General features: G+C 51.3%; 1 protein-coding gene across 5 annotated transcripts in view; it reads left to right on the plus strand.

Annotated features, from left to right (window-relative positions):
- DIS3L2 (DIS3 like 3'-5' exoribonuclease 2) overlaps positions 1-26,081 on the plus strand; it is a 193,189-nt gene that overhangs the window by 161,458 nt on the left and 5,650 nt on the right. For all 5 annotated transcript variants that reach the window (XR_008578235.1, XM_054834804.1, XM_054834806.1 and 2 more), the window contains 2 exons: positions 20,893-21,076; positions 22,253-22,339. Coding sequence is in view for 4 of the 5 variants with exons in the window: in XM_054834804.1 (XP_054690779.1) it covers positions 20,893-21,076; positions 22,253-22,339 (271 nt within the window). In the remaining variant the exon portion in view is untranslated. The remainder of the gene's footprint in view (positions 1-20,892; positions 21,077-22,252; positions 22,340-26,081) is intronic.

Genomic DNA, 26,081 nt, shown 5'->3' on the forward strand with positions numbered 1-26,081 from the left:
TAGGCATACTTTTTCATAACAAATATGGAAGATAAGTCCTTGTTCTGGCTTAATCTCTGTGTCCTTGAATATATAGTCATAGTGCAGAGTGACTTCTCTGCCGCATATAGATTTTGCTGTCCACGCTGTGATGTTACAAGCAGGGAGCGCTGGGACCAGCGGGCAGGTGCATGTGCTGCCTTCTTTTGCTTTGTTAGGATGTGCTTTAGGTACAAACTATGGGCACAAACTAACGGTGGAAGGTTGCATGCAGTGACAGGCAGTGGAGTAAGACCAAAGGTGACGAAGTGGATGCTGAGTACTTGGAGCATGTGTTGTGCTGGCAGCGATGAAGGATGCTCTGCTTGGAGATAGAACTTCCAGTCCTGCTCGCCAGCCTACTGTTTGATCCGTGTTTTCTGCCTGGAGGGAGCGAGGACTTTCCGTTTGCCGTGCGCAGGACCTCTACGGTCTGTTCAGCACTAAGTACCTTCGTTCCCCAGGGGACTGGCAAAGTAAGCTGGAGTAACCGGGTGGATTGTCAGCCAGCTGGGATTGCTCTCTCGTAAAGAGCTACTGGCTGAAAGCTGAAGCGTGCAGACTAGAAGTAAAGCTCGCATTTGAAAGGCAAGAGAGGTCAACCACTGACAAACTGTCCCAAGAGAAGACCAGGAAATTCTCCATCTCTCAGGGACAAGTGCACTTCTGGAAGGTGTTTCAGACCCTACAAGTCAGTGGATGTAAGGGAGCAGTAGCTACCTGAAGCCCTGCAGACCCAGGTCAGCTGCTGGAATAATCCTCCCAGTCTTAAATTCTGGCACACTGCTCTGTGTTAACGTAAAGGATCAGCTTTGGACTGACACCACTCACTTCTTTGCAAAGCTGGGTTTTGTCAGCTGCTGGACCTGGAAGAGCAGAGCATTTGCTTTGAGTCCTGCCCTCTCTCCATGTGCTCTGCTGAGCTGGGCATTCAGTGTACCTTACTGTTTGAAATTACATCCTCGCAAATCAGAGCGTGAGAGGGGAAGCATCCCACCTTGCCCCCTCCCAAGCAGCAAGGGTAAGCAGTTCTACTTTTCCAGCTACTGCTGTGCTTTGCTCTGGGTCCAGCTGCTTTTTCAATGCTTTTTCCACAGTTCAGAGCAGCTAAATCAGTCTGGCAATGGACTCTGTTCCCTCCACACCTCCCTGCTTCTTCTCCATTGAAAAAAGGAGCTTCGAATCACAAGCATGTTTTGTGTGCTCAGCTCCTCGCCGTGTCAAAGTCACCCTGAGTGGGGTTCCTGTTACAGCTTAGCACTTTCACCTCTTTCAATTTGCCATGTATTAGTCAATCTGAAGCCTAATGGATTTGTAACCTGGCTTTGCCTGTATCATCTGAGACGTTCCCAGCAATGTAAGAGGATTTGGGCACAACTTCCTTTCAAGTTAATGGAAAGATCTTGCTTGGAAAGAACCTGCTTGAGGATCTGAGTGTACTTTACATTAATGTTTCCATTAATTTTAATGGGAGGTGGTTCTAAATTCCTCAGATCAGCTTTGAACATCTTAAATTTTGTGTCCTTCACCTGCCTCATCTAAAATGGGTCTGATGAGCAGAAGCACCCTTAAATGAGCAGCATCATTATTGGCCAAGATGTCCTGCAAGTTTTTCTGCCTCTGTTGATCTCTCTGGAAATGCCCTGTTCTCTGGTGACCCCACTGGACCCCTCAGCAGCTCACCACATGCAAGGCAGGAGGTCCAGGGTCAGCTCCCAACGGAGAGGCTGTCCCTTGCATGGTTTCTGACAAGTCACATTGTCTGTCTCTACTCCACCGCCATCTGTAAAGCAGAAAAGAGCAAGAATCCTCTGGGACTTTTTTATTAGCATTTATAAAGCACTTTGTGATCATCAAACAGGAGGGAGCAGAGGAAAGTGAACTTTTATCGTTGCCACTCAAGTCTCAGTTACTGCAGAGAGGGGTGGTTCAGCTCTGCCGCCTTGGGCGCGATTACCTGCCACACTCCATTTGGTACGGGCAGTCCTGCCTGCCCGCAGCGGTGCAGAGCCCAGCCTGGGTTTTAGCCTGGGTAAGGTCTTGTGTGGCTTTACTGCTTCTGTGGGGCCGTGCTGCTCTTGGTGCTGGTCTCATGAGCTGAGTGCTGGGTATCCCCTGCTTCCCTTCCCTCTCTCCTTGCTCGCTGCCCTCCTGCTCCTCTGTTAACTTTGACGCTTGAACACAGCAGTGATTTCACTGTTACTGAGCATCTCTCACCGATCGGATTGCTGCTCACTCCTCCCTCGTTCAGCAGAGCTCTTGCCTCCTTCTGGGCTGCTGGTAGATATTTCTTTCCATCTCTTACTGACCTGAGCAGAGACCGACACCCCGGCTGCTCATCTCACCCCCCTGGTGAAAGCCAGCCCTGGCAGAGCTCCTGGGCTTGTTGCATCTCTGGCGTAACCTCATTTTGCTCAGACAGTCCAAGTTGAACAGCCTGATTTAGTAAAAGATTTGATGCAAACCCTACTCATCTCAACATAATCAGGTTAGTGAGCAGCTACACGTGCAGTTGTCCTGGCAGATGAAAAAGGCCACACTGGCTTGTCCCCACTGGAAGTAACCCTGGGAAAGACTTTATGGTCAAATAGGACCTAGAGAGATGGCGAGGCAGCTCTGTTGTGGTAAAACAGGGCACCTCTTGGAGAAGTCATCTTACTAATGAGGTTTTCATGCTTTATTTACGCACAGTGCTCATTTGCAGTCTCGCTGCCAGACAAGCACCGGCTGCTGCGGTGCCATTTGCCTGGTGACATGGGGCTGGGCACAAGCGTCCAGGTTAGAGGGGAGCGGGCAGGGTCCCCCATACTCAAAGAGATCTGGTGTGACTTATATGCAGCGTAAAGCAGGAGAGGCTGGGAGCAGGCTGCCCGTGCTCGCTCCCAGCCAGGCCAGCCTGGGGTCAGTTCCAGCCCCCAACAATTAGTGAGACAGATTGAATCTAGATTGATCTGTCTAGTTGTGCAGAGCGAGCCGATTCCAGCAAGAAATTCTTCTTTCCCTCTGTCTCTGTGTTAAAAGGAAGGAGTCCTTGTCAGATTTCTGTATAAATGGGAAGTACAGGGCAAGGTAGAAGTAAATGTTGTGCTAATGCGTAGGAAGAATCATTAGGACAGAAAGACATCATCAATGTGGCCGGGCCGCAGCTGATCTGCATTGCTGTGTCGAAACTCTGCCTCGTGGCACGGCTACTGCAAAAGGCAGAATTCAGCAAGGGCTCTGCTATTTATTGCACGTTTGCATCATGTTGCAGGGGAGTGCGGAGACTCAGAATCTAGTTCAGAGCAAGAGGTTTTGGCACTGATAACAGCCTGGACCAGTGCAGTGATGGTTGCTGCAGGGAATTCAGAGGAATTGCCTCCTGGTGCGGTTATTTGACAGATGCAGTCAGGTCACTCGGATCTTTGCAGTCCCTGTCCCCATCAAGAGGAACCTGAGTTTGTGGGAGAGCAGAGGAAAAGGGACGTGTTGCTTCAGTGAACATACAGGAGCAGGAGTATGGTACTGAGCTAAGCTGGGGTTTGTGGGTCTCTTTGGGGATGAGTTTTTGGGAGGGTGAATGGGACAGTGAGGAGTAGGCGGTCAGTCCCTGGTAGAAGTCAGCAGAGGAAGATCAAACATCTGCTTCATGCTGTTGTCACACCAGCCATGCCCAGGCTGCACAGCCAAAGTGTGACCACACTGACAGTGACACTTAGCTGAACGAGTGCTGGCTGCCCTCTCTCTCAGCTGCGTCTTCATGCTGTAGTGTACAGCAAAGACATCGGAAAATTGGGCAGGGTATTTTCAAGGAGGGCAGTTAACCCTGAAGGGTTCAGGGCTCTGATTCATGGCATGGCTTCATAAGCAGTTTTGCCCACGCAGCCAAGGAGAGGACCTTCGCAGTGAAGGGCTCTCTCTGTTGCACCCGGAGTGCTCAGTTTTTCAAGGACACCGTAGAAAGCAGCCTGAGGAGTAAGACAGAGCACAGCAGCAGTTTGGCTTTGCACCACTGCAGAGAGCAGCATGTAGGCCTGGAGAAAACAACCTGCAAGCTGCCTGGCCGCTCCAGAAAGCAGAGAGACAAAGGATGCTTCTCCTGAGATCCGTGATGGGTGCAGCCATTCCCGTGCTCCCAAAAGTGCGAAGGGATGCTCTCTTAGCTGGCGGAGCGACGTGGCTTTGTGCGTGTTTATCCAGGGCTTTCGCCTGCATGGTGCCAGGGCAAGAGCTGCTGCTTGTACTTGACAGCTCAGCTATTGTTGCAAAGTATGATTTAATAGCAAGACTTGATTACAACATGCAAATGTAGCTGCTGGGGGACTATCTCAGAGGTTTGTGGAGATTAGCTGTTAAATTGGCCAGTGCAAAAACATTATTAAGCAGAGAACATAATTACTCATCTTGTGCTTCTGTAGTGTATAGAAGAGACAGATTTGTTTAAAAGCCAGCAAGTCCTATATAGAGAAAAGACTTGTGTAAATGCCACATCATGTACTACTGTATGTTGCAGCATATTTTATTAGCGAAGCAATACTTAATAACAACATTTGGGAACTTGTGGAAGGAATCCATTATATTATTCTGCATCATAAAAGCAACCCTAATGCCTAGTCTGTGTGAAGGCTGTGCAGATATTGAAACATCTCCTTTCGGTGGTGGTTGATTGCTTTTATGGAGATTGTATCATATGGATATAAACAAATCCGGCACTTGATGTGAAATCTGGGAGCAGGGTTTTAGACTCACGCATCTATCTTCTATCTGTGCGCATTCCCTCTGAAATGCATCAAGGTTCCCATTAACACCTTAAACGTGGAAAGCAGGATTAAAGTGAGACTGTGAGCACATACAAAATGAACATCTAGGCGTGCACTTGCTGTTATGTTTTTCCTTTCAGTCTTAGGGTACTCTGCGAGGTTGCTAGAATAAAAAGCTCGTGCATGTGTGAGGATGCAGGGGGAAGGATCGAGATGTGGGGAGCTTGTTAGTGCTGCAGACCTGGTTTTCGGAGCAGGTTGTGGTTCAGGGGTTTCCTCCTGCCCCATGGCTCTCAGTAGCACAGGCTGGCCTTGCAGGGAGCAGTGCGGTGACAGCTAGAGGACTGAAGTCAGATTTAAAAGTGCATTTGGCTAGTCAAAGCCCCAGACAATTTCAGGAAAAATCTTCTTTAACAGAGGAGTCAGGAGGGCTGAATTAGAGGAACAGCTTGTTCGTAACGGAGCATAGTTCCTGCAGTCACAAGTGCTGGCGGGGGAGCAGGGTGATGCTGGCAGAGCGAACCTGCTGTACCACAGTGGCTGCTGCTCACCCCTGATTAACGTCACTGGATGCTTCCCCTCCAGCATCACAGGCCCCCCAACAGATGCTCTGCTGAGGCTTTGCTTGTCTAAGCAGGAGGAAGTATCCTCCCAAGCCTAAGTAGGGGATATAAAGACTTCAAGGGTTTTTGATGGGAATCTCCTCACTGTCCTTTTGTTGCAGCTCAAGAGCATTTGTACCCCAATAATTGCTCCCCAGGCAGGTTCCTGTGTGACTCAGAGCTGAGTGCGGAGCTGCCAATGGCTCCGATTCCTGCTGCTGTGTGAACCTCAGCATCCGGGACATAGCATCTCAGCACAATTTGTCCCAGTCACTCTAAATTAGAATTTGCAGCCAGTCCTGCTCCCTCCTTTCCTACGTGTCTGCACACATGCAGGCGCTCCACCTTGCTCCTTACCTGCTGTATACTGGTACGTTTGCCACGGTTGGAGCCATCAGCTGTTCCAGGCGGTGAAGGTGGGGAAACAACTGCCTTGCTTGTGGCTGGGCTTGTTTTCAGCTCAGAGCCGTGAAGCACCTGAACCCTGAGACAGCTGCTCACCAGCATCTCCTGGTGTGACTGCAGGGCAGCCGGGCAGAGCTCTGGCTGCATCCAGCAGCAGCATCTCCCTCCTTTTGTTATTCAGTGCCAAAGGATAGCCCTAAAAATACCTGTGAGCAGCTTGCAAGCCTCGCGTGTCAGAGGGGGCAGCTCTGCAAAGGTCTCGTGTCACCAGGGAGGGGAGAATGACACATCTCGGCATCACGGAGCATGAAGGGATGGTACCTGCAGCTGGGAGTGGGTGGGAGCAGGGGCCAGGTCTTGGCAGGGGAGGCCAGCTGAGGGTGGATCAGCCCCATCGGCGGTGGAGTAGGAAGGGACACGGGGCAGCGTGGGCTGAAATGCTGAGCTAGGGCACGCTTAGTCCCTGCACAGGCACATCTCAATTACGGCTATTTTTTTATAATGATCTTTGATAGTTTGTAATGAAGCCAAGCAGTGGGAGAAAGCACATAGCAATATTTCATAATAGTTTTGCCCAAATTATGTGAGGGCTGTGTGTATTCAAGCTGTCCGTGTCTCCCTGAACACCACATGCACACTTGCAGGCGGCATATCCAGTGGTCAGCACTGATAAATGCAATAAACTTCACGTGGTGGCAGAGTTACAGCAGGAGTCTCTGATAGCCAGAGAGGAGGCAGAAGTGATGTATTCTTCTGTTAAGCTCCTTTTTTTGTGTGTGTACGGCTTGGTTGTACAACAGATCAGTCTGTTAAATGGCTGTTAACCTGTTCTCAGAGTCTGGAGTGCAAGAAATCATGCGTGTGATCCTCTTCTCTGGCAGCAGTGGTGCTGCCTATGGGAGATGCCCTTAGCTGCAAACTAAGGTACTATAGGAAGAGTTGCAGTAGCTCTTGCTTTCATGGATGACAGAGTTTTACTGCACTGAGCTGAACAGCACAATTTGAGGCAGGACCTACTCCTAACTGGTCCTAAGTTTGCCACTGCTGCTCTGAAACCCTGGGCTGGAATAAGGCAGTGATAATTAATGGACGTTAAAGTGCTCCTACTGCCTGTGAGCTGGTTGGAAATGGAAAAGAAGAACCTGTCACAATTGTGACTGGCTCTAAACTGCTGTCAGGCTCTCCTCCTTCCCTTCTCCTGCCCCAAGTGGAAAATTGTATTGGAAAGCAGCAGTTTTAGCACTTAAATCTTTCCACAGTTCATTTCAAGCTCCCTTTCTTCTTCCCAGCCATTCCCAGGCCAGTTCGGGGCGCGGATGGGAGACTGCGTCTCTGGCTGAAACTTGCAGGATGTTAAATAACAATGGGAGAGTGGCTTTCAAAGAGGGTATAATGTGCCTGGATTGCACGTACCATAAGCTGTATTTCCCATGTTTTGACATTCAGCCCATCCATGCATCGCTCCTGAACTGTTTCCTTTCTGTGTGGGATCTGTCTCGGTGTGTTATGGAGCAAGCTCAGGCTGAAATGGGACTGGTACCTCTCCTGCTGCGGAGGGACACATTCCCACGAGCGTTCCACAAGTTGCTGGTGTCTGTCGTGTCTGGACAGCACTAAGCAAGCGCATGAAATGTGGGCAATAACAGAAGCTGTTGTATCCCCTGTGGTGGGTTACCAGGTCCGCGCAATCCCCGTCCTTTCCCGGGTACTTGGATTGTCTAAGTACCGTGTATGTGTCCTTTCTCTGAACACCTCTTGGCATAGTGGCATGGCTGCTGCAGGCAGTGGTTCTGAGTGGTTTTGTCCCCTGCTGAAACTGGTCAGTGAAGGGCATCTGATGGAGCTTCACTGGCCTTCTCCTCAGCTGTCTGGGTTCAACAGGTTGATCAGTTGGAGGAAGTTACCAAAGCTTTTACTCTGATGTTATTGAGTAACTCTTGACAGAGAGCTGGGCAGTTATTTTGGTGTCAGACTCCAGGAAAGACATGGCACTGCATTTACCTTCCCCAAGTGACTTTTTGATGTGTTCCCACCTGTGTGACTAGAGCATCAGGGATCTACTAGGAGGCAACAGTCATCATGGCCGCTTGTTCTTCTCCCATCTCACAGTATTTTCAGAGCTTGGGAAGGACAAGGGAGCTCTCTGCTCAGTCCGAGTTTGGAGGTTGCAGTGCACCCCAGCCTCATGGGCTGTTTCAGGCTGGCACTCTCAGATTTGCAAGTGATTGACCCAGCATGTAGATCTGGTGGCCAAACAGAGGTCTAGGACCCAATTCATTTACATTTGAGTGCCAAATAGGAAGGCATGACAAACCGCGTTGCCTGGAAGGAATATGGCTGGTTGGGGTCCAACCACCATAAGACATCCAGCCACTGAGGTCCTTCTGTGCCAGGGCTGGAGCCACCATGGTGCTTCCAACAGCAGGATCCTTGCAGGTGATGACTTCCCCTGGTGATTCCCAATGTGGACTGACAGATTCGGGCACTGGGAAAGGGGGTGGGCATTGCCATCCCATCTAGGATGGTAATTTAGAAAGAAAAGGCAGATTTAATGTTGTGCTTCCTTCTAAATGTACAGAGCTACCCTGTTCATTCAAGGGTTAAGCAGTGTGAGAGATGCAGCACCCAGGGCCAAGTATCTGTCAGGCCTGGACTGGAGGCTCACCAAAGCAGGAGGATATATGGTTTTATTTCTGTTTTGTCATTTGGAGATTACTACTCAATGTCTGTAGGACAAGAAAGCTCCAGGGCATCTTAGGATATGCCCTGTGCTCCAAGAGAGGTTGTTGTTTTGGCTTTGCAGCACTCATATGCAAAGGCAAGAACTGATGCCTGAAATGCTCCTTTTCCAAGGATTAAAAGGCACTGCCAAGGCTCTGCAAGATGACAGTGTTGCAAATCTTATCACAATTCAGTGCTGAGATCCACTGGTTTCAGCAGCACGAACGTGCTGACAGATCTGTGTGTCCGCTTTTTGATTATGGTAGATTTTTTTCAGAAGGTTGATGTGTGCTGCTGAACTCTGGTTGTGGCTCCCAGTTCAGGGCCTGGAAGGTGGCATTGCAAGAGGTCATCTTCATCACACGTGGGTCTTCATTTTAACCAAACTTGCCTTGATCCAACAGAACCCTGGCCCAAAGGAACATTTTCAGGGTATCACAGTGGATTTAGCTTTGGTTCCTCTGCTCTTAGATGTAGCTGAGGGAGCTGTAAAAGTCAGTGGAGGAACTAGCAGGAGGAACCAGGTTAGCTTGCTGGCTGTGACAGCCAGCGACTGAGACGCTTGCTGCCTTCACCCAGCAGCATGTGAGGTTTTGCAGACCTCAGTCTGAACAGAGCTTGTTCTCTCTTTTATACGATCTCAGCAGAGGGACCGTGATGTGAAACAAAGTCCTTTCTTACTAATCCATCTCTGGAGAGTTGTCATATCCATCTCTGGGCTTTAAGGATATGCTTCTTCCTTTCTTACAGCAATAGGTCCCATGCCACCCATCCTTACCTGTTATGGACTTATTGAAACTACCTCATCTATCCTCATCTACCATCTGCCTGTAGCTCCAGCTGGAGACAAACAGCCCTCTGTCACCACAACCGTGCGCCCTCCTCTCTGACAGCAAGCGTGCCGTTCGACACCTGCTCCCGTGCTGCTTGGCTTTCTCCGTTGTGTGCCCAACTCCAGTAGGATGTTTAGCCATTTCTTCTCGATCCCATTGCATAAATGAGGCTAATTTCATCCTGCCGTGATGTGTGGGCTCGCTGGAACATGACTATAAATCTAGACCTGAACATCTTCTTGTAATGGATGGGGTGGTGAAATTGCATTGCTGCCTTTAACCTCAGGCTGTCCTTAGACCAAACCAGACTTTTCACAACCCCTACGCCAGTAAATCAAATAGCTTTTGAATCGATGCACATAAAAGTCAAGAGAGAGAAGTTACAGATGGAAAAGACCTATTGTACCTTGAGTCTGTCCTGCTGCAGAGGGGGTAAGGCACTCTCAGGAATTTATGGCGTAGCTCCAAGTCTGCCCGCTGAGGCCAGGCAGGGTGAGAGTCGTGCTGGGGGAGACGTGGGATGGGGGGAGGCTGCCTGAATTTCCTGCAGCTTTTCCATCCTGTTCATCTCTCTGCATTTGATTCCCTTGGCTTTATTTTTGGGAAAGCAAGCTGTTGTTGATTGTATATTCAACAAATCCGATACATTCGTTCTCCTGCTCATTGTTTTTCACTCAGGGCTATGCCTGACTTTTCTTTAGAAGCATGTTTTTCTCACCTAATATTTAGTTTAAGATTGTAGGAGCTGGGTATAAAACCTTCTGAGACGTTTTAATCTGCCAAGAGGCTGCCTGAAAACAGAAGTTATTCAAAGTGTTTCAGTAGTCCCTATTTAGAAAACATCACCCCCAAATCCTATGTTCCCTGTTTCTCTTTCATTCCCTTGCCAACTGTTATTGGTTGACCCCGATCTGCTGTCCGTGGCCCCCATACCTTGCTCCCCTCCCCCTAGGGTTTCATGTCTTTGAAAGTCCTGGTAACCAGAAGGTTCATGTGTTGTGCTTCGCAATCATTTCAGACCAAGAATAATACAGCCGGAGCCAGCTGGATCCCTCATTCCGTATTGATACAACTATTCCCCTTAACCTACCCACACTCCGGGCTACAGCTGCAAATCTGAGGTTGAACCGGAGCGGTGATGGGCAGCGCTGTGAGCCCTGCTCCACAGTCAGGGTCCTGCCTGGAAAGCACCCCCAGCAGAGCGTCCCACAGCCAGGGAGCAGCTGCGTTTGCGTGTTGTCCAGTGGGGACCTTGCTAAGTTGAATGTGTTTTCCTGACACGGATCTTCTCAGAACCAGTGGTGCTGGTGCTTGCTCTAATTCCCTTGATCTGCAGCCAGTTTCTCCTGAGCAATCCTCCTCCGGCAGGGCCACTGCTAAAGGCTGGCCAGTCCAGGTGATTGCTTCTCCTGGAGGTCTCTTCCTATGAGCCTACACAACACTTATGAGCATGATTAAGCACCGGAACAGGGACCCAGAGGGACTGTGAGATAGTTGATGTTGGAGATTGCTGGAACTCGACTGGAAAAGGCAAACCAGATCCAGCTTCGAAGTTATCTTGCATTGAGCTGAGCAGGAGGTTGGACCAGAGACGTGCAGCAAAAGAGGGCATTACTTAGCAAGTCACTGCCTGGCTTTTACTTCATGAACATCAGGGGCTACACGTTGGGTTATCATGCCAGCGCTGCCTTTGGCTGCCAGATTATTTAGATTACTTTCCATGGTTTTGCTCTTTTAAACTTTTTTGGCTAGCTTTTGTTATTCATCTCTTCATGAGCTTCTGCAGGCTCCTGCTTGTTTGTCCCTGGGTCACATCCTGTTGGTAGATGGATGCTCTTCCCAGTCGTTGGCCATCTCAGAGAAAGCTTCCAGTCTGGGATGTTCATCCCTTCTTTATTTCCCCCTTGTCTGTCAGTTTGTCTCCTGCTTTGGGAGTAATCAACTCTTTGAGGCCAGGTAAGCCAGGAAGAAACAAAGCCAAAGACTGAAGGGAGAACTGCACACAGGGTGCGAATGTCTCCTCAGCAGGAACGTCTGGCAGAGCATTAGCTGGTGGGGAACGTGGTACAGGAGGGCTGGTTCAAGCAGTCTGTGACTCCCTACGGCACTATCAGTTCTCCAGGTGATTAACTGTTTGTTTCTCCCTTACTGAAAACTTGTCTCAGATTAAACCACCGTAATAGAAAGCTCAGGTTCTGGAGCGATCCCAAGAGTAGGTTAATATTTACAAGCTATCAGCTTCAGGTTTTATCTCCATCCCTTGCTAGCACAGAGATAAAATCCTTTTAAAAATCCCTTTTGATCTTTCTGGTTCATGACATGGCTTTAGTAAGACACTTTCCATATGAAACTGGCAAATGTCTTAATGGAAATGTAAGTTTTTCTCATCTTTTCAGGGACTAGTAACAGATGAGGAGCCCCCTACGTACAAGGGGCCACGGCTTTATAATGAAGCATAAGTGATGGACAGTATCTCTGCAGGATACTCGTGCTAGGAAATGTCAGAATGTTATTTCTGCCTCAGTGGCTTAAGATCATCTGTTTACCTAATGGACTTATATTTGCATTTTGCAGGTGTTGTGTTAATATTAATGTGTTGTCTGAATTGTTAATATTCCTTCACTTCAATGTTACGTTAATGAAGGCTGCAGGGGATGGAAAAAAGACCTGGCTAATTAATGGGCAAAAAGCATCTTTAACTTTCCATCGTGCTGCCCTTTGCTTCCACCTAATGGGTCTTGGCATTTCTGGTCAGCAGCCATGTAACACATGCTGCTCTATGGAGCACTCAGAGACAGACTTGCTAATTTTTCTGACCCATAAATCACTTGCGTAAACTTTTAGCGGCACGGAAAAGTGCCTTTCATTCCTGCTTCCTCCTTTCGGTGGGAAACGCAGGCTGATAACAGGCAGTGCTGGCCTGATGTGTGGGGCTGGCGGCTTTCCCGTCAGGAGAGGGGCTGTCTGCATTTCTTCAGGAATTCTTTCCATTCCCCTCTTTGCCGGACTCTGGGTGACGTTAATATTATGTGTCTTGTCCTAAGCTCTGCTTTCAGAGCCAGTGGCGTATCAGGCTGCACTTCTCAGGAATGTGGACTGCCAGTCCGGCTTTGGGCACTGGTTGTGAGGTATCTGCCCTCTCCTCTGCACCGTCCCAGACCCAGCTTGGCTCTGGGCTCTTTTGCCTACTGGGAATTCCCAAGGGCTGGAGAAAACTGTCTTGGGTCCCTGCTCTGGCCCCAGGCGGCCGGGCAGCACCCCTGCTTGGGAGCATCCTAATGCATTCCCCAAAGTAAGGTTTGCCAGCTCAGGCGATGATTGCTTGTGGGACCCGTTAGCTGAACACGGCATTGAGTTGGGTGCATTAGTGGTCACTGCTTATCCCTCCCCTGCAGCTCTGTGGAGAGGAAGCAGGGCCCTGGCCATCATAGCTCCCTCTGAGAGATGAGACCTCAGTGAGTCGGTGGCTCCCTTGACAGACAAAGCGGATCTGGTATGGAATCCGGGCTGGGATTCCCAGCCACACAGCTCCTGGAGCTAACCAGAGGGATTGCAAACCCTTTCCAGTGCTGCCATGGTCTTCCCCACGGAGAAATGCTTGGGCAGGGTGAAGGGGTTGTGTTTTAAAGGAGGGCTTTTGAACAGAACCATCACTTTGATGCTGACATCCAGCACGAGTGGGGAGGTCTGTACAGCAGACTGGCAGAACTGGAGGCGTTTCTAGGAGGGGCAGATGTGGGGCTGTGCTGTGTGTGTATTTACCCCACGCTGGGTAAACAGCGCTCTGCGGGCTTCTTTGGGGCCCATGGAAAAAGGGGGTTCTTGACCCAGGAAGGCCATTCCTGGAGCTTCCTCTGTCTGCACTGCTGAGGGTGAAGTCCTCTGTCCTGGGCTCAAAAATGTGATAGTTCTGAGGAAATTGTGGACAATGCTGGAGCTGGGACCGAGGGAGCCTGCTGCGCGTCCTGTGTGGCCCAGCACGTGGGTGCAGGTCTAAGCTTTCATCCCTGGCCCGTGGCAGCTGAAGATGCTGTTTTGGCACAGAGGGACACTTCAGCTTCATGCCAGGAGTCTGAAGGTTGTCGCCAATTTGCATGAAAAGGAGCAGACTGCAGTCATATTAACATTTAATGAAGAGGCGCAGCCTGCAGAGACTGCGTCCTCTGCAACACTCGCTCTTCAGTTTGATGACGTTTTCTTTGCCACTTGGATCAAGATGGGATGGAGGGTGGTGGGATGTGCAGGCATTGCCTTTATCCCTTCCGTACAAACCACAGATGAGGTTGAGGAGCTCCAGGCTGGGTGGGGAGCGTTTGCCATCCATGCAGCCAAGCACCGAGAGGTGCTGAAGGGCCCGTGACCAGCTTGTGCCGTCTTTGGCTCACCAGCGTCTGGCCTGACGTCGTGCTGCCAGATTAAGTCAGCTCTCTTATGTGAGGGGGCTGCAAAGTGATGTCGATATTTTCAAAGGAACTTAGGCAAATGGTTGAGGTTTTTCTAGCGGTCTAAATCCCTGTGTGCAAACCCAGTACATCAGGCTTTAAGCAATTAATTCCTAATCATGCTGAATGCCTTCAGTAGCCCGGCTTTAGTATTGAGAGCTTAAAATGGTTTTCCACCGTACCACAGTTAATTTGGATAAAGCAAAGAGAGTGGTCTCATGGCATTTCCAGCCTCAAGGTGCGAGAACGGCCAGTAAGTGACATTTGTATTCAGAAAACCCTCCCATGCATTTGTGTTGTAGGCATCTATTACTGGGAAGGCACCATAGCTAATAAAAAGGGCATTCATTATACCCCGGAAAGGGAGTTCATTAGAGGGAAAAGCCATTCTAGCTTAGTAAGAAATGAATCTAAAACTGCCTCAGAGCTGCTATTCTCATCAAGTTTCAATGTTAACAGTTTTAACCAAGAGCTAATTGAGCAATCTCAGAAAGTGGAGTAATTCCATTATTCAGCTCTGCTTTGTTCAAGGCTACCGCTAGCTACGAAAGGAGCACAAATGACTTTCATCAAGCCAGGAACCGCCAGCATTCTTGCCTTTTACTACTTTTTCTTTCAAAAAAAAAAAAAGTAGGGCTTTTGGGCTTTTGGCAACTGTCATTGGCAAAGGGAGCTCCACACCAGCATTGCAAGGCTCATATGTAACACTGCAATCCAAGTTTTTGGCTAACAGGGGATTTGATTTTCATAACTCTTCAAGCAGCAGTGCTGTTCTGGAGTGAGTGGCTGAAGATGTTCCTGTTTGTTGGATAGGCAGAGTGTCACCAGGAAGACAGTACACCATTCTTGCAGGATTTTGCATGGAAAAGAGCCATCGCAAATGCCGATCCAGCTACTCGGCAAAGAGCATTATTCTGTCATTGGCTGCACTCTCAGGAGATGCGGGATTAGCTAATGTTGCTTTTAGAAGAGCTTTTATAGAAACCTCTCAAGTTCCTTTGCTTCATGGAAGAGCTGTAATCAAAAATAAACGTACATGATTTCAAGAAAAGAAGGAAAAAATCGTACCACATCCAGCGTCTTTGAACTTAACGCTTTGGAGAGAGTAAGTTGGTTGAACTGTGGTGCTGTTTCTTTACCATTTTCCTTCAGCTGCTGCTGCTGCTGCTGCTGTTGGACATGCACAGGACTGTTTGCAGCCTTTTGTGGAAGGTGACTTTCTCTTGGTGAATGCAGCAGGATTTAGAGTCACATTCCCAGGAGGTGGCTGTAGATCTCTCGTTTGTTATGAGATTGCGCTGCAGTAATAATCCCCTTCAAGCCAGCAGAGAGTAAGGGGTCTCTGCAACGTACTGCCCTTAGCAAAGGGACGTATATCCATCAGTGTCTTTAGAGCCTTCTCAGACATGCACAAACAGGTCAGGGCTTCCTTTTCTCAGCACTAGCTGGGTGGAAAAATGGGTTTCCAAACCACTGTTTGGTTCAAACACGAACCAAGTGTGTTTGTGTGTTCAAAGCTCTACAGACCTATCCCTGTTTGGACCCAGCGTGAAGCTGGACACCTGGGGCAGACATGTAGCTATGGGTTCAGAAACCAGAGACCCTGATTGCTGGTCAAAGCACAGACTCATGCTGAGCTGGGATAGTAAACCCATCTGGAGGTTGGAAGGAGATTGAACAGCAAAAGCCTTGTTGTCTGTGCAGGAGGGAGCAAGTGCTGTGAGGGTGAGACAAGATGGGGAGGAGCAGATGGGATTTTGTAATGGGGTAGGGGAAAGAAGTTGAGTAACCTTTGCAGAAATGAGTTGGTCGCATTTGGCTCAAGTCTGAGATGCTGGAAAGATGCTGGGATTTATGTGGTGACAGCTCACCCAACCAGAGGGACCACCACTGGAAGGGGGGCTCAAACTGCAGCTCAGGACAGTTCAGCTCTGTCCCTTTGGGAGCTGGTTTCCACAACGAGCTACATGTGAAGAAAAGACCAAGTTCTCCAGTCTGTCAATAGCGATAAAAAACCTGCCGGGGAGAGCTATGTGGTGTTTTGAGTTGATCTATGAGTCTACACCTCAGCTATGAGAACACTTCCAATGCCTGGATACACTCAGCGGTTATGTCTTGCAGGAGGGATGGAGGTGAAGAAGGTGGCGTGGGGGAAGAGCCGTGCTCATCTGTTCAGCCCTACCTCGCTGCCATTTGCTCTGAAGCCTATGGGTCTGTTACACTGGTGGAACAGCAGATAGTTTTATGTTGCTTCACGTTAATGAAGCTGCCTGCCTCCTTCCTGCACTTACTGGATTGCAAACAAAGTACTCCTTGTCTCTCCCTTGCAGCGAACCTTGCTTAGCTGATGTCATTTGTCAAGTTAATCAGGGAGAGTGGGCACTTCAATGGCTGCTGTATAGCCTGGCCACATTGCCATGGAGACAAGCAGCCAAACAGGCATTTTACTTGCCCCACTTCACTCTGCAGAGATTTGGCATGAGAAACCAATATTTTATTTGCCATCAACCAACCAACTTGCTGAGGATATGAGTAGTTTTTCAAGGTTGCTGTCAAGAGATTGGGGAGGGTCTAGCTAACCTTTTACAGAGCAAATGGTAAGGCTGCTACTAAAGCAATTCCAGGGTCTGAATGTGCAGCTCCGCTTCCCCCGTCCCTCAGATATTTGGCTCTCATGGGAGCTGTGTAAGAAGAATTACAGCCCAGTAGCGTGGGTTTGGAGCTGCCATCAAGACATCTTCAGCTGGATGGTTTCTTAGGTGGTTATTTGCCTACAGGAGCCATGACCATCAGTTAAGGTGCTTTGAAAAGCACCAAGTCCTGTGTTGAAGAGCATCTCAGGAGCCTGAAATCTCCCCAGCAGTCAGTGGGATTTAGGAGCCGGCATGCCTCAAACGTGTTTGAAACTCAGAGGCGAATGCTTTTGAAAACTGTACACTCCATCTGACCTCTTGCATAAGGCAGGCTATAGAGTTTCACCCACAAACTCCCGCACCAAGCCCATAACTCATAAGCAAAATCTGGGTATTGAAAGAGCCGGCAGAAGATGCTTACACATGTTACAGACCTCGCAAGCTGTCCTGCCCCTCCCTCTCCTCCCTCTCGCATGTGCACGCGTTAAATGATGCATTGAACAGGTTTGGGAACGCTCCCTCCTGCAGCCCCAGCGAGCAGGACAGCCGGGATCTGCAGGCACCTCCGGGAGGGACAGCCACCTGCTAACCCCCAGCCCTCTCCACGGGACAGCGGAGGAAACCTCACATCAGCACACAAAGGGCAAAAGTTCAGATCAGATTGTTTATGGGATTTTATGGAGCCGGGAGCCAAGGATAGCTCAGCTAATCCAGAGGAAACTGTAGCGATGGCATTAGAATGCATTTCACATGGGATTCATTCAGCGCGCGTTCAGATGGACCAGTCTTTCTGTCTCCATTTTTTTAGCCATGAAATATTTTTCTTTGCACTCCCGTCTGCCAGCCGCACCGAGCCAAACTCCAAGCTAGTCTGTTTTAAGAAAAAAGAAAAAAAAAAAAGAACAACCCTCTTGTCGTTTAACCTGATGACGAGTTAGCAGGGCTTCATGCGGCTCCCAGTAACACCAGCGCTAGGTGCTGGTCTGGCCCCCAGCCACTGCCAGCCAGCCTCCGCTCCCACCTGCCTCAGTCAGCATCCGTTGCTTTTTTCCGAGCTGTGGCGTAGTGCTTGCCGAGTCGAAGCCCTGGTGAGGACGCTAGCTAAAAGGCCACGTGGGGAGAGGAGGAAGGCAGCAGCTTTGTGTGTCCTCCTGCTCCTCAGCACCCAAAGCCAGTGGTTGGGCTGTCCCAGCCGTGGCTCATCTTCTTGAGTCTCTAACATCCCGTGAGTCTCAGTGTGAGCCCCTCTTGGGAATATGGTTTTCCTTTTAGGTGCAGTGAGACCGCCACGTTAAGCTGTTTGTTGCAGATCTTGGCTCTCTCCTGGTGTCCTGAGCCACAGACCCCATTCCTCTGCAGAAGAGGTGACCTGGCTTAACTCTGGGCGCAGGTGCCAGCTCCTTCACTGTCCTCAGCCCATTCCCTCTGACCCTGGCAGGCTCTCACATGCTCTGGATTAGCCCAGCTGTGACCTGTCCCTTCTGGAAGCTGCTTTCCTCTCCCTGGGGACTATATCTCGATGTTTGAAACACACCTGTCTAGGAGTTAGCACGGAGCAGCCCCGCGCTGTTCATTCCTTTCATGCTTGCAGGGCTGCTGCAACAGAGTGCGTGTGAGGAGCAGCTCTGTGACCCCTGGGCGATCCAGAGCTGGGAAGGACCCTCTGTCTCTGCAGGGTGTTTTGGCATCAATTGACAGGGCAGCGAGCCTTCCTGGGCCACCGTGGTTCGTTAACCTGAGCTGACATGAACCGACCCATCGGGTCCCTGGGGCTTCTCTTCCCCCAGGATACAGGGCAGTGTCCAACCTCGTCTGCATTATCTGCTCCTTGGAAGCCCAAACTACAGCTGTGTCCCTCAAAGCCTGCCCCTACCTTTGCATGAGTGAGCAAGTCAAGTAGCTTCTCAACTCTGAATATCTGTGGTCACATCCTGCGCACCGTTGCATGGGTGCAAAACTCCCGGGTGCATCCTGATAAGATTTTCCTGCCCATGCGATCAATCCAACCATGTGCTGGGTACCTCGTCTTGATGCGAACTGTCTTGGATGCTGTCTGGGGGCTGGTGCTCCAGGTGTGGATGTGTTGAAGGGAGAGAGGATGGTGTTTTGCAGAGCAAAGCAGCAAGCATCCCTGGCAGGAGGGTGCTCAGGTGTTACCTTCAGGTCAGTGCTTCCTGCAATATCAGAACGAGAATATCCCCAGGAAAATTTAAAAGCCTCAAGCTCCAAAATAGTAAAACAAAATACAGAACTTAATCAGGTGAAAATTGCATCCAGGCCAAAGTGTCGCTGGAGGTAAGAGGTAAAGGTTTCACACTCTAGTGTGCAACAGGAGCAAGAACGGCAGGGGCTGCTTGAGCACTCGCTCACAGTGTTTGTCTCTAGGACATGAGATAAGCACATTGTGCCTGTAACGAAGAAGGGATGCTGTTCATGGGTGTTTATTGATTTGTCTTTAAAAATGGTTTTACACCTCACTCCATAGAGGCCACGTTTTGAGGGGGGCAGAGCGACTCCATGGCCAGCCTTTGCCCATGTGCGCATCTGTGTAGCTGGGGCTGGTGCTGGAAATGTCTCCCTTTTTCTTTTGCACCAAAGCCCATGGGAAGGAGAGGCGCTGCCTTTTGCAGCCCACGCTGTTTGCTGTGCCTTGCTGCGAGCTGGCTTGGGCAGAAAGGACTTCCCAGGTATGAGTGAGGGCTGGCACAGCCTCACACGTGTCCTCAGGCCACCGTTCCCCACATGCCATCTGCAAGCACGGCAGCTGGGTGAGAGCCGGTGGGTCCACCCACACCCAGGAGATGGGGATGGCCGTGCCATAACCCGCTGGGTGCTGCTCCCTGCCTCCCACCCCTGGGTGCTGCACAGCCAGGGTGCCCAGCACCCTTGGGCCATGCTGTCCCACAGCCCCCCAGTGCCGGTGGCCATAGAGGGACCGATGTTGCCATCTGCTGGCTTAGCTGCACAGGAGCAGCAACAGCTTGGCTCAACCCTCTTGGAAGTCACCTGCCAGGAGCATGTACGGACCCTGCTCCCACGCCGGGCTGCGGGCACGCTGCGGGCACACTGCCCACCCACTGGCCCAGCCCTTGGCCTTCTGGTAGCATCTGCCCATCGGCAGGTGTCTCAGGACAGGGTGGGTGGCCCGGCCCCACTTAGGCTGTGCTGCTCCCCATCCCTTCCCGCACTGCCCATGCACGAGGGTGTCCCTCCTGCCCTCCCTGCCTCTGGCACAACGTGCTCTGGGAGAACTCACAAGGCTCTTATTAAGGGAGCTCCTTCCCATTAAAGATCAACATTTCCACTGCTGATTATCACCGTCAGGTGCTTATTCCTCCTCTGGGCTTGTCTTTATTTCCTTTCTCTTTCGAGTTCTTGGCAAGTACTCCCAGGCTGGGAACACATTGCTGCTGTAGCAAGTACCCCGGGAGCACATCACCCTGGACATCTCACCCAGCGATGGCCAGGGCCAGGAGCTGCAGGACCACCAGCTCCAGCCCGGGTCCCCCAGCCAGTCCTGCAAAATTGCTGCTTTGCCTGCAGGAGCAACGGGACTGAGCCAACGTAATCAGTGACAGCTCGCTCGGGCATTGCTCAGAGGATGAGGTTACTTCTGTAAATCTATTATCTTTTTTGGCAATTAGCACCAGTTAGGAGCCCTGGGAATACATGCAGCAAATAGCAGGAAGCCCAGTTAAGCACATCTCTCTGCTTATCTAAGCCCAGTTAAACAAGTCTCCTGTGGCACAGCCCTACAGCTGGTAGCACAACCCATAATGCTCCAAAGATGATCTCTAGCACTGGGATTGCTTTTCTTTGCAGCGCGTAGCCCTGGAGATATCCATTCAAGGCATGTACATTCAGAGGTGGAAGGGGGGGGGCTCACCCCAGCCTGGGGTGCCCCCAGCAGTCTGCAGGTTGCACGGGGGAGCCCCCAGAGTCCTTGCATTGCCTGGATGCCGCAGCGAGCTGCGCCGGTGGCTTGCCCTGCCCGGAGGCTGTGCTGCATCTTGCTCTGGGTGGAAGCCTGGCGTGAAGGCCGGGCTCAGTGGCTGGGCTTGACCACACATGTCGAGCTCGGGATGGGGGAGCGAGCGAGACGCTGTTTTCTCTGGCCCAGGAAGACAGCGGTGTGTGTTTGTTTTCCATGCTATCTCTTGCACAGCGTTTGTTTTGCTTGTTGAGTGTTTCAGGAGATAAAATGACCTAAAGGGAGATTATTTTATCCTAATTTAAGCTGTCAATTTATCACTGACTTCTACTTGTCTGCACCAGCAGGACAACGTGCTCTGAGTCCCGGGGGAAACCTCAGCTAGAAAGTGAGAATTTGGGGGGGGATTTGCTGCAGTCTCACATCTAATCTGTGCTTATAACAGCAACTACAAGCTGCTCCCCCGTCCCCCTGTGTCATATTAGTTCCCTTCACTATGGTCTGGCTTGGTTTCCCAGGGGACTCCCCTCTCTGACTGGGGCCTGCGGTTGTTTTTCTCATGCTGCAGGCTGGTGGAAGAGTTCATGCTGCTCGCGAACATGGCCGTGGCCCATCAGATCTACCGCTCCTTCCCTGAGCAGGCCCTGCTTCGCCGCCACCCCCCACCCCAGACCAAGCTACTGAAAGACCTCATGGAGTTTTGCAACCAAGTCGGCCTCGACATCGACTTCAGCAGCGCGGGGACCCTGCATGTGAGTGCACCAGCCTGGCGAGGAGCAGGGCCACGGGGGCAGCTACACGATAGCATGTTTGGTGCAGCGTGTGGTTTATTTCCTATCCCCCTCTGCCCAAGCAGAGCTGACAACTATCCCATGCGAAAACAAAACATCTCTCTCGCTTCCTCTTGACCCCACCAGCATTGAGTGAGGGTGGCCCAGCCTGTCCTGGTCAGCCGATGTTGTGCACAGAGCCCAGAGCAGGGTGATGAGGACCTTGCAGGTGACCCCAGTGCTGCCCTCTCTGCAATGGGAAGGATGTTTCAGTGCAGGGGCACTCGCCGGGACACCCTCGTTTCCTTTCTCTGCCTCCTCAGCGGGTCCTGGGCAGGACTCTTGCTCTGTACTGCAGGAAACACTCTGCAAGGGGGTGTTTCTGTCTGGGTTGCTGAAGGTCTCAGGGAGGGCAGGGTGGGGAGCAGGGTGACTGGGAAGGACTGGAGAGCGGTGCTGGGAAAGGTCAGACGCAGCCAGCATGGGAGGTATCCGACCGATCCTCCGCTGAGCGTGTCCTGAGGCTGAACTCCAGCTGAACAGCACAGCACAGGTTCCAGGATTTTCTTTACTCGCCGCAACTGGACTGTGGATAATCCTCCGTTAATCCCATCCCCGCTGGCCTCCTGCACGCCCCTCCATCGGCTGGGACTGCTTTCCCCGTTTGCTGGCTGCGCCGAGGCTATGTCAGCAGACGCAGGGCTGCGCATTCAGCTCCTCTCCTGCACTTTGAACCCTCCAGCCCTTCCTCACCGCTGGCCCCGGGCGGTGACCTCGTCCCCAGAGTCCCATTAGTCCATGCACTGAAGCTCTCAGGAGCTGGAGAGGAGCCAGGCACAGATCAGGAGAGGGGCTACAGGCACCCTCGCACGCTGCACATCTGGGGATGGAGCCAGCGGTCCCTGTGCCCCGGGTGCTCCCTGCCATTGACCCCGGGAGGTGGGTCAGCGCTCGGGACTGTGTGTATAGTCCTGTCGGGGCTGCCGGGACCAGAGCAAAGCCCAATTTCATGTGTGCTTTTTGGCTTACGAGGGGATTTGCAGGGAAAAGAAGGAATTTGGCTCTGATGAGCTGCTGTTTGTCCCAGTAAGGTCTGCCTGGGTCCCCCTACCTCCATAGCTTGCCAAGACTGAATGCTCTCTCTCTTTTCTCCTCCAGAAAAGCTTAAATGAAACATTTGGAGCTGACAAATACTCCGAAGCCAGGAAAGAAGTGCTGACCAACATGTTCTCCAGGCCCATGCAGGTGAGAACAGCACTGTGTTATCGGACATGTCCGGCTGCAGCTGCCTGCCGTGACTCCACCTCCAACCCTCGCCCCTTGTGCATTACCGTGGCGGTCATTATGTAGAGGGAGAGCAAATGGGCACTGAATGTAGTACTGTGGGGCTGCCAGCAGCTTCCCCGAGTGCCTCCAGCCCCACGCAGAGCTTCACTGCATGGCAGGGTCAGGCTGAGCCTCTCCTCAGCCCCCACAGTGTCCTGTTACTACTGGTTGGGAAGTTAGCAGACTAACAAGGACCCAGCCTGCTCCATGAAGAGTTGGTGTTGGGCTCCATGGTTCATGTTTGTGCCATTCCCTTGTATCATGGTATCCAAACTGGTCCAAAGAAGGAATGAAGAGCGAGGATGATGTAGGGGTGTGGGACTGGCCATAAGTACAGTCTTGTACCCAGGCACATGCTCTTAGAAGCAGGGAAGCTCTGGAAACCCTTTGGTCTCCATCCAGACCAAGAGATTGTCTGTGAAGGTCTCTGCAATGGAAGCTGATTGTTGTGTTTGGTGCATCTGCAGCTCAGGATACTTATTTGCATCCTTATCACCATCAAAAAAAAGTTTTTTGAGAAGCATCTGTCTTTCTACATTTGCAGCTGGGCATAGCACAGCCTCTTCTGAGGGAAGCCCTATGCCACAGGGAGAAGGGGCACGGTCCTGAAATGGTCTCTTTACTGTGGCCTGCTTATCGCTGCAGGAATGAATCATCTTCCCAACATCACTCATTTGACTGTCATTCTTGTAACTAGCTTATTTGCTCCATTTACTCATTAGCAGTTGCCTGAAGTCCTGCTGTACTTTGGTGACTTAATGCTTGCTTGGAAATGGGATTGGGGACTGGAGCCATTCAGTAAATCGCCCACTCCTGTACGTGTCCACCTCAGGAGTGCTGCTTTGTAAGGTGCAGGGAGTGTCCTCTGGAGCTGGCTGTGTTGTCCCAGATCCTGTGTCCTGCTTTGGCTTGTCCTGTTTCCTTCTGTCACATCTTCCTTTTTGGGTGGAAGGTGCTAACAGTGAACACACCGGTGACACGCATCCCCTGGGGTCCCTCTGGTCCTGCCGACTGTGGTGCAAGCCTGGGCTTTGCCAGCAGCAGCACATGGAGCAAGCCCAGATGTGGGCCAAGAGGGATAAGCAAGGAGAAGACAACTTGGTTCTGCAGTGGCACCAAGGAGGAGATGAGCTTTTTGGGACCCACTGACTTGCTGGGATTTTGCCTCTGTGGTCTCCTGCGGCTGTGGTCTGAGAAGTGGTGGGTGCACTTTGAGATACATCCCAGTGACTCTTGTTAAGATTTAGCCCTGTGTGAATTGGTTGCAAAACACGTTAGATTCATACATGAAAGAGGTATCAAGGTTTTGGGGATGAAGTCTTCTGCAGAGTAGATACCAGATGGTTTGAGGAAAAAGAAAGAGGAAATTTTAAAACAGATATTCCACGAGACATGGTTTCTAGGAACTAGACTCATTTCATCATCAGAAGACCAAGGTGCCTGGGTGTTCAGGTGTGCTGTGCAGTCCTCTCAGGCCTGGCAGACCTGCTGACTGGCACGCTCCCGTAACAGGCAAAACCCGGTTTACAGCTGAGCCCGTCGGCCCTGCAGGGCAGCCTGTGTCTGAATGGCGAGCGGCGTTCCCATCTGATGGCTTTTCTGTCTGTCGGTGTTCCCCGGCAGGATGGTATTGCCGCACGTGATGGGCGCTCTCGTTATTGGAAGTGGTGCGTGAGCCAGAAGAAGCAGAAATCTGTCTTGATCCTGGGGTGAGCTTATGCCGTTGGCCATTTGCTGAACTGTTGTTTAGCTTGTAAATGGATTTTTAGACTAGCCCAAAGCCATCAGCCAGGTGAGCAGACGCTCCCCTCCTGTCTTTAGGGCCACTTTCCAATACGACCCAGGATGCGCTCGCAGCAATGGATCTATATGATCCATAAGGAAGGACTGTGGCGCTGCAGGGGCGAGAGATATCGGTGTTGCTCTCTGCGGTCTCTGGTCCTTGACCACACTTGCTGCGGGGTGGACTCACAGCTCCCTAAAATCCTGAGCAGTTCCAATTCCCACCGTTGTTCCTGCTGCTAAATGCAGAGGATGGGTAGTGCAAAGCCGTGTCAGTGCCCCTCGGAAAGGGCAGACAGCTGCTTTCCTTGGGAAGGGGATTTTTTGCTGTCTGCCATCAGTATTAGAGCAGATGGGAGAATCGGCCCCATCCTGCCGGTGTCCCTGGACACCATGGTCCCTCACTGGGGAGAGGACAGATCTGAGCGTTGGCAGCTGCAGAACCCAGCCGCGCAGGGGCCCGTGCCGGTGTCAAGGGCTGGGCAATCGCTCTGACAGATGGCGTGGTGAGACCGTCTGGGCCCAGAGCACGGAGTCGTCACCCGTATCCCTGCATACATCTCAGTTCCCAGTGATAAAGCTGATGTTTCAGGGACAAGGCTGCAGTTAAATCAGCTAAAAGGAGCTGCCCACAGGTTTAACCCATGGTCGCGCCAAGCCTGCATCTTCCATCTTCGCTGCATGCTGGATGGTCAAGACATCAGCCTCTCGGAGGAGGAGGGAGACGGGAAGCAACTGGTAATATGTGTGTCTGGGGGAGCGCCTGGCTTGCCGTGCCAGGAGCCTCGTAACAGATGAAGGAGCAGCGACATACCATTTTTCAGGGGCTCAGTCACTCGGGAATTCAATCTGTCCATGAGAGCAAAAGCTGCCCCTGGTTGACTGGGGCTGATTTATTTCCAGGCTCCTCGCAGTTCTCTGGGAATTGCGGCAAACCCTGGGGATTTGAGACCACTTGTGAGTCAAATCTGTTAATGAGAAAACATCTGCTTTATGCCAGGCTGATGTCATGGTGGCGAGGACAGGTACCAGATACGTGTTGGACTGAACTCCCTGCAGTGTGTAACCTTACTGCGGCCCAGAGGGGTATTTTTGCTGTGGTACCCAAGCTGATGCCAACCTCAGTGAGGGTCATGAGCTGCCAACAGGGTGTCAGAAATTCTGCTGGACCCAGCAGCATCTGGATTTGGCCAGCACATCCATCAGGAAGAAATGCCCAAGGCAACAGCAAGCAACGCGCGACCTTCAGCATCTTTTCTAACTTAAAACAAGGCAGGGGTTGCCCTGCACTGAACTGTTGCCCCTTTTGCCCAGGAACCTGGCATGGGTGCTGTGAACCCCCTGTAATTCCATGCTGTCTGTCTGCACAAGGGCACTCATCTTCTCCCACAGCAGCCTCCAGCGCTCGGCGCATCTCCCTGCCTGACCGTGCAGAGCCGTGTTCGGTGGGAGCCGAGCTAATTGAGTGGAGACCGTACTTCACAGAGTCCATCAGAAACAATTTAATTCTGGGTTGTGGAAATTGGCAGCCGCCACAGCTCCTATCCCAGCTCTTGGGTCTCATAATAAGGCCGGGACCGATGCTGCTTTTTTTAACCTGCTCTATTTACTTGCCCGGATCAGTGCGTTGCTGCTCAGCAGGAGCTGGCTGTGCCGCTGGGCTGGAGAACGGAGGATACAGCTGCCCAAACCGTGGATCCCAGGACAGCTCTGTAATCAGAGCTGGCTACTCCTGTTTTTTTTAAATCACTTGCTCTTATTTTTAAATGGGTTCGTTCAATCGCCACTGTGCCGTGACCCCGCCGCAACCCCCCTGACCTGCACAGCCTCCCCTCCCCGCCTGGGCTCAGGCCCTGTTGTTTTCCCAGCCCCGAGGGCT

Source organism: Grus americana, chromosome 9 (assembly GCF_028858705.1).
Source record: "Grus americana isolate bGruAme1 chromosome 9, bGruAme1.mat, whole genome shotgun sequence".
Classification (NCBI taxonomy): Eukaryota; Metazoa; Chordata; class Aves; order Gruiformes; family Gruidae; genus Grus; species Grus americana.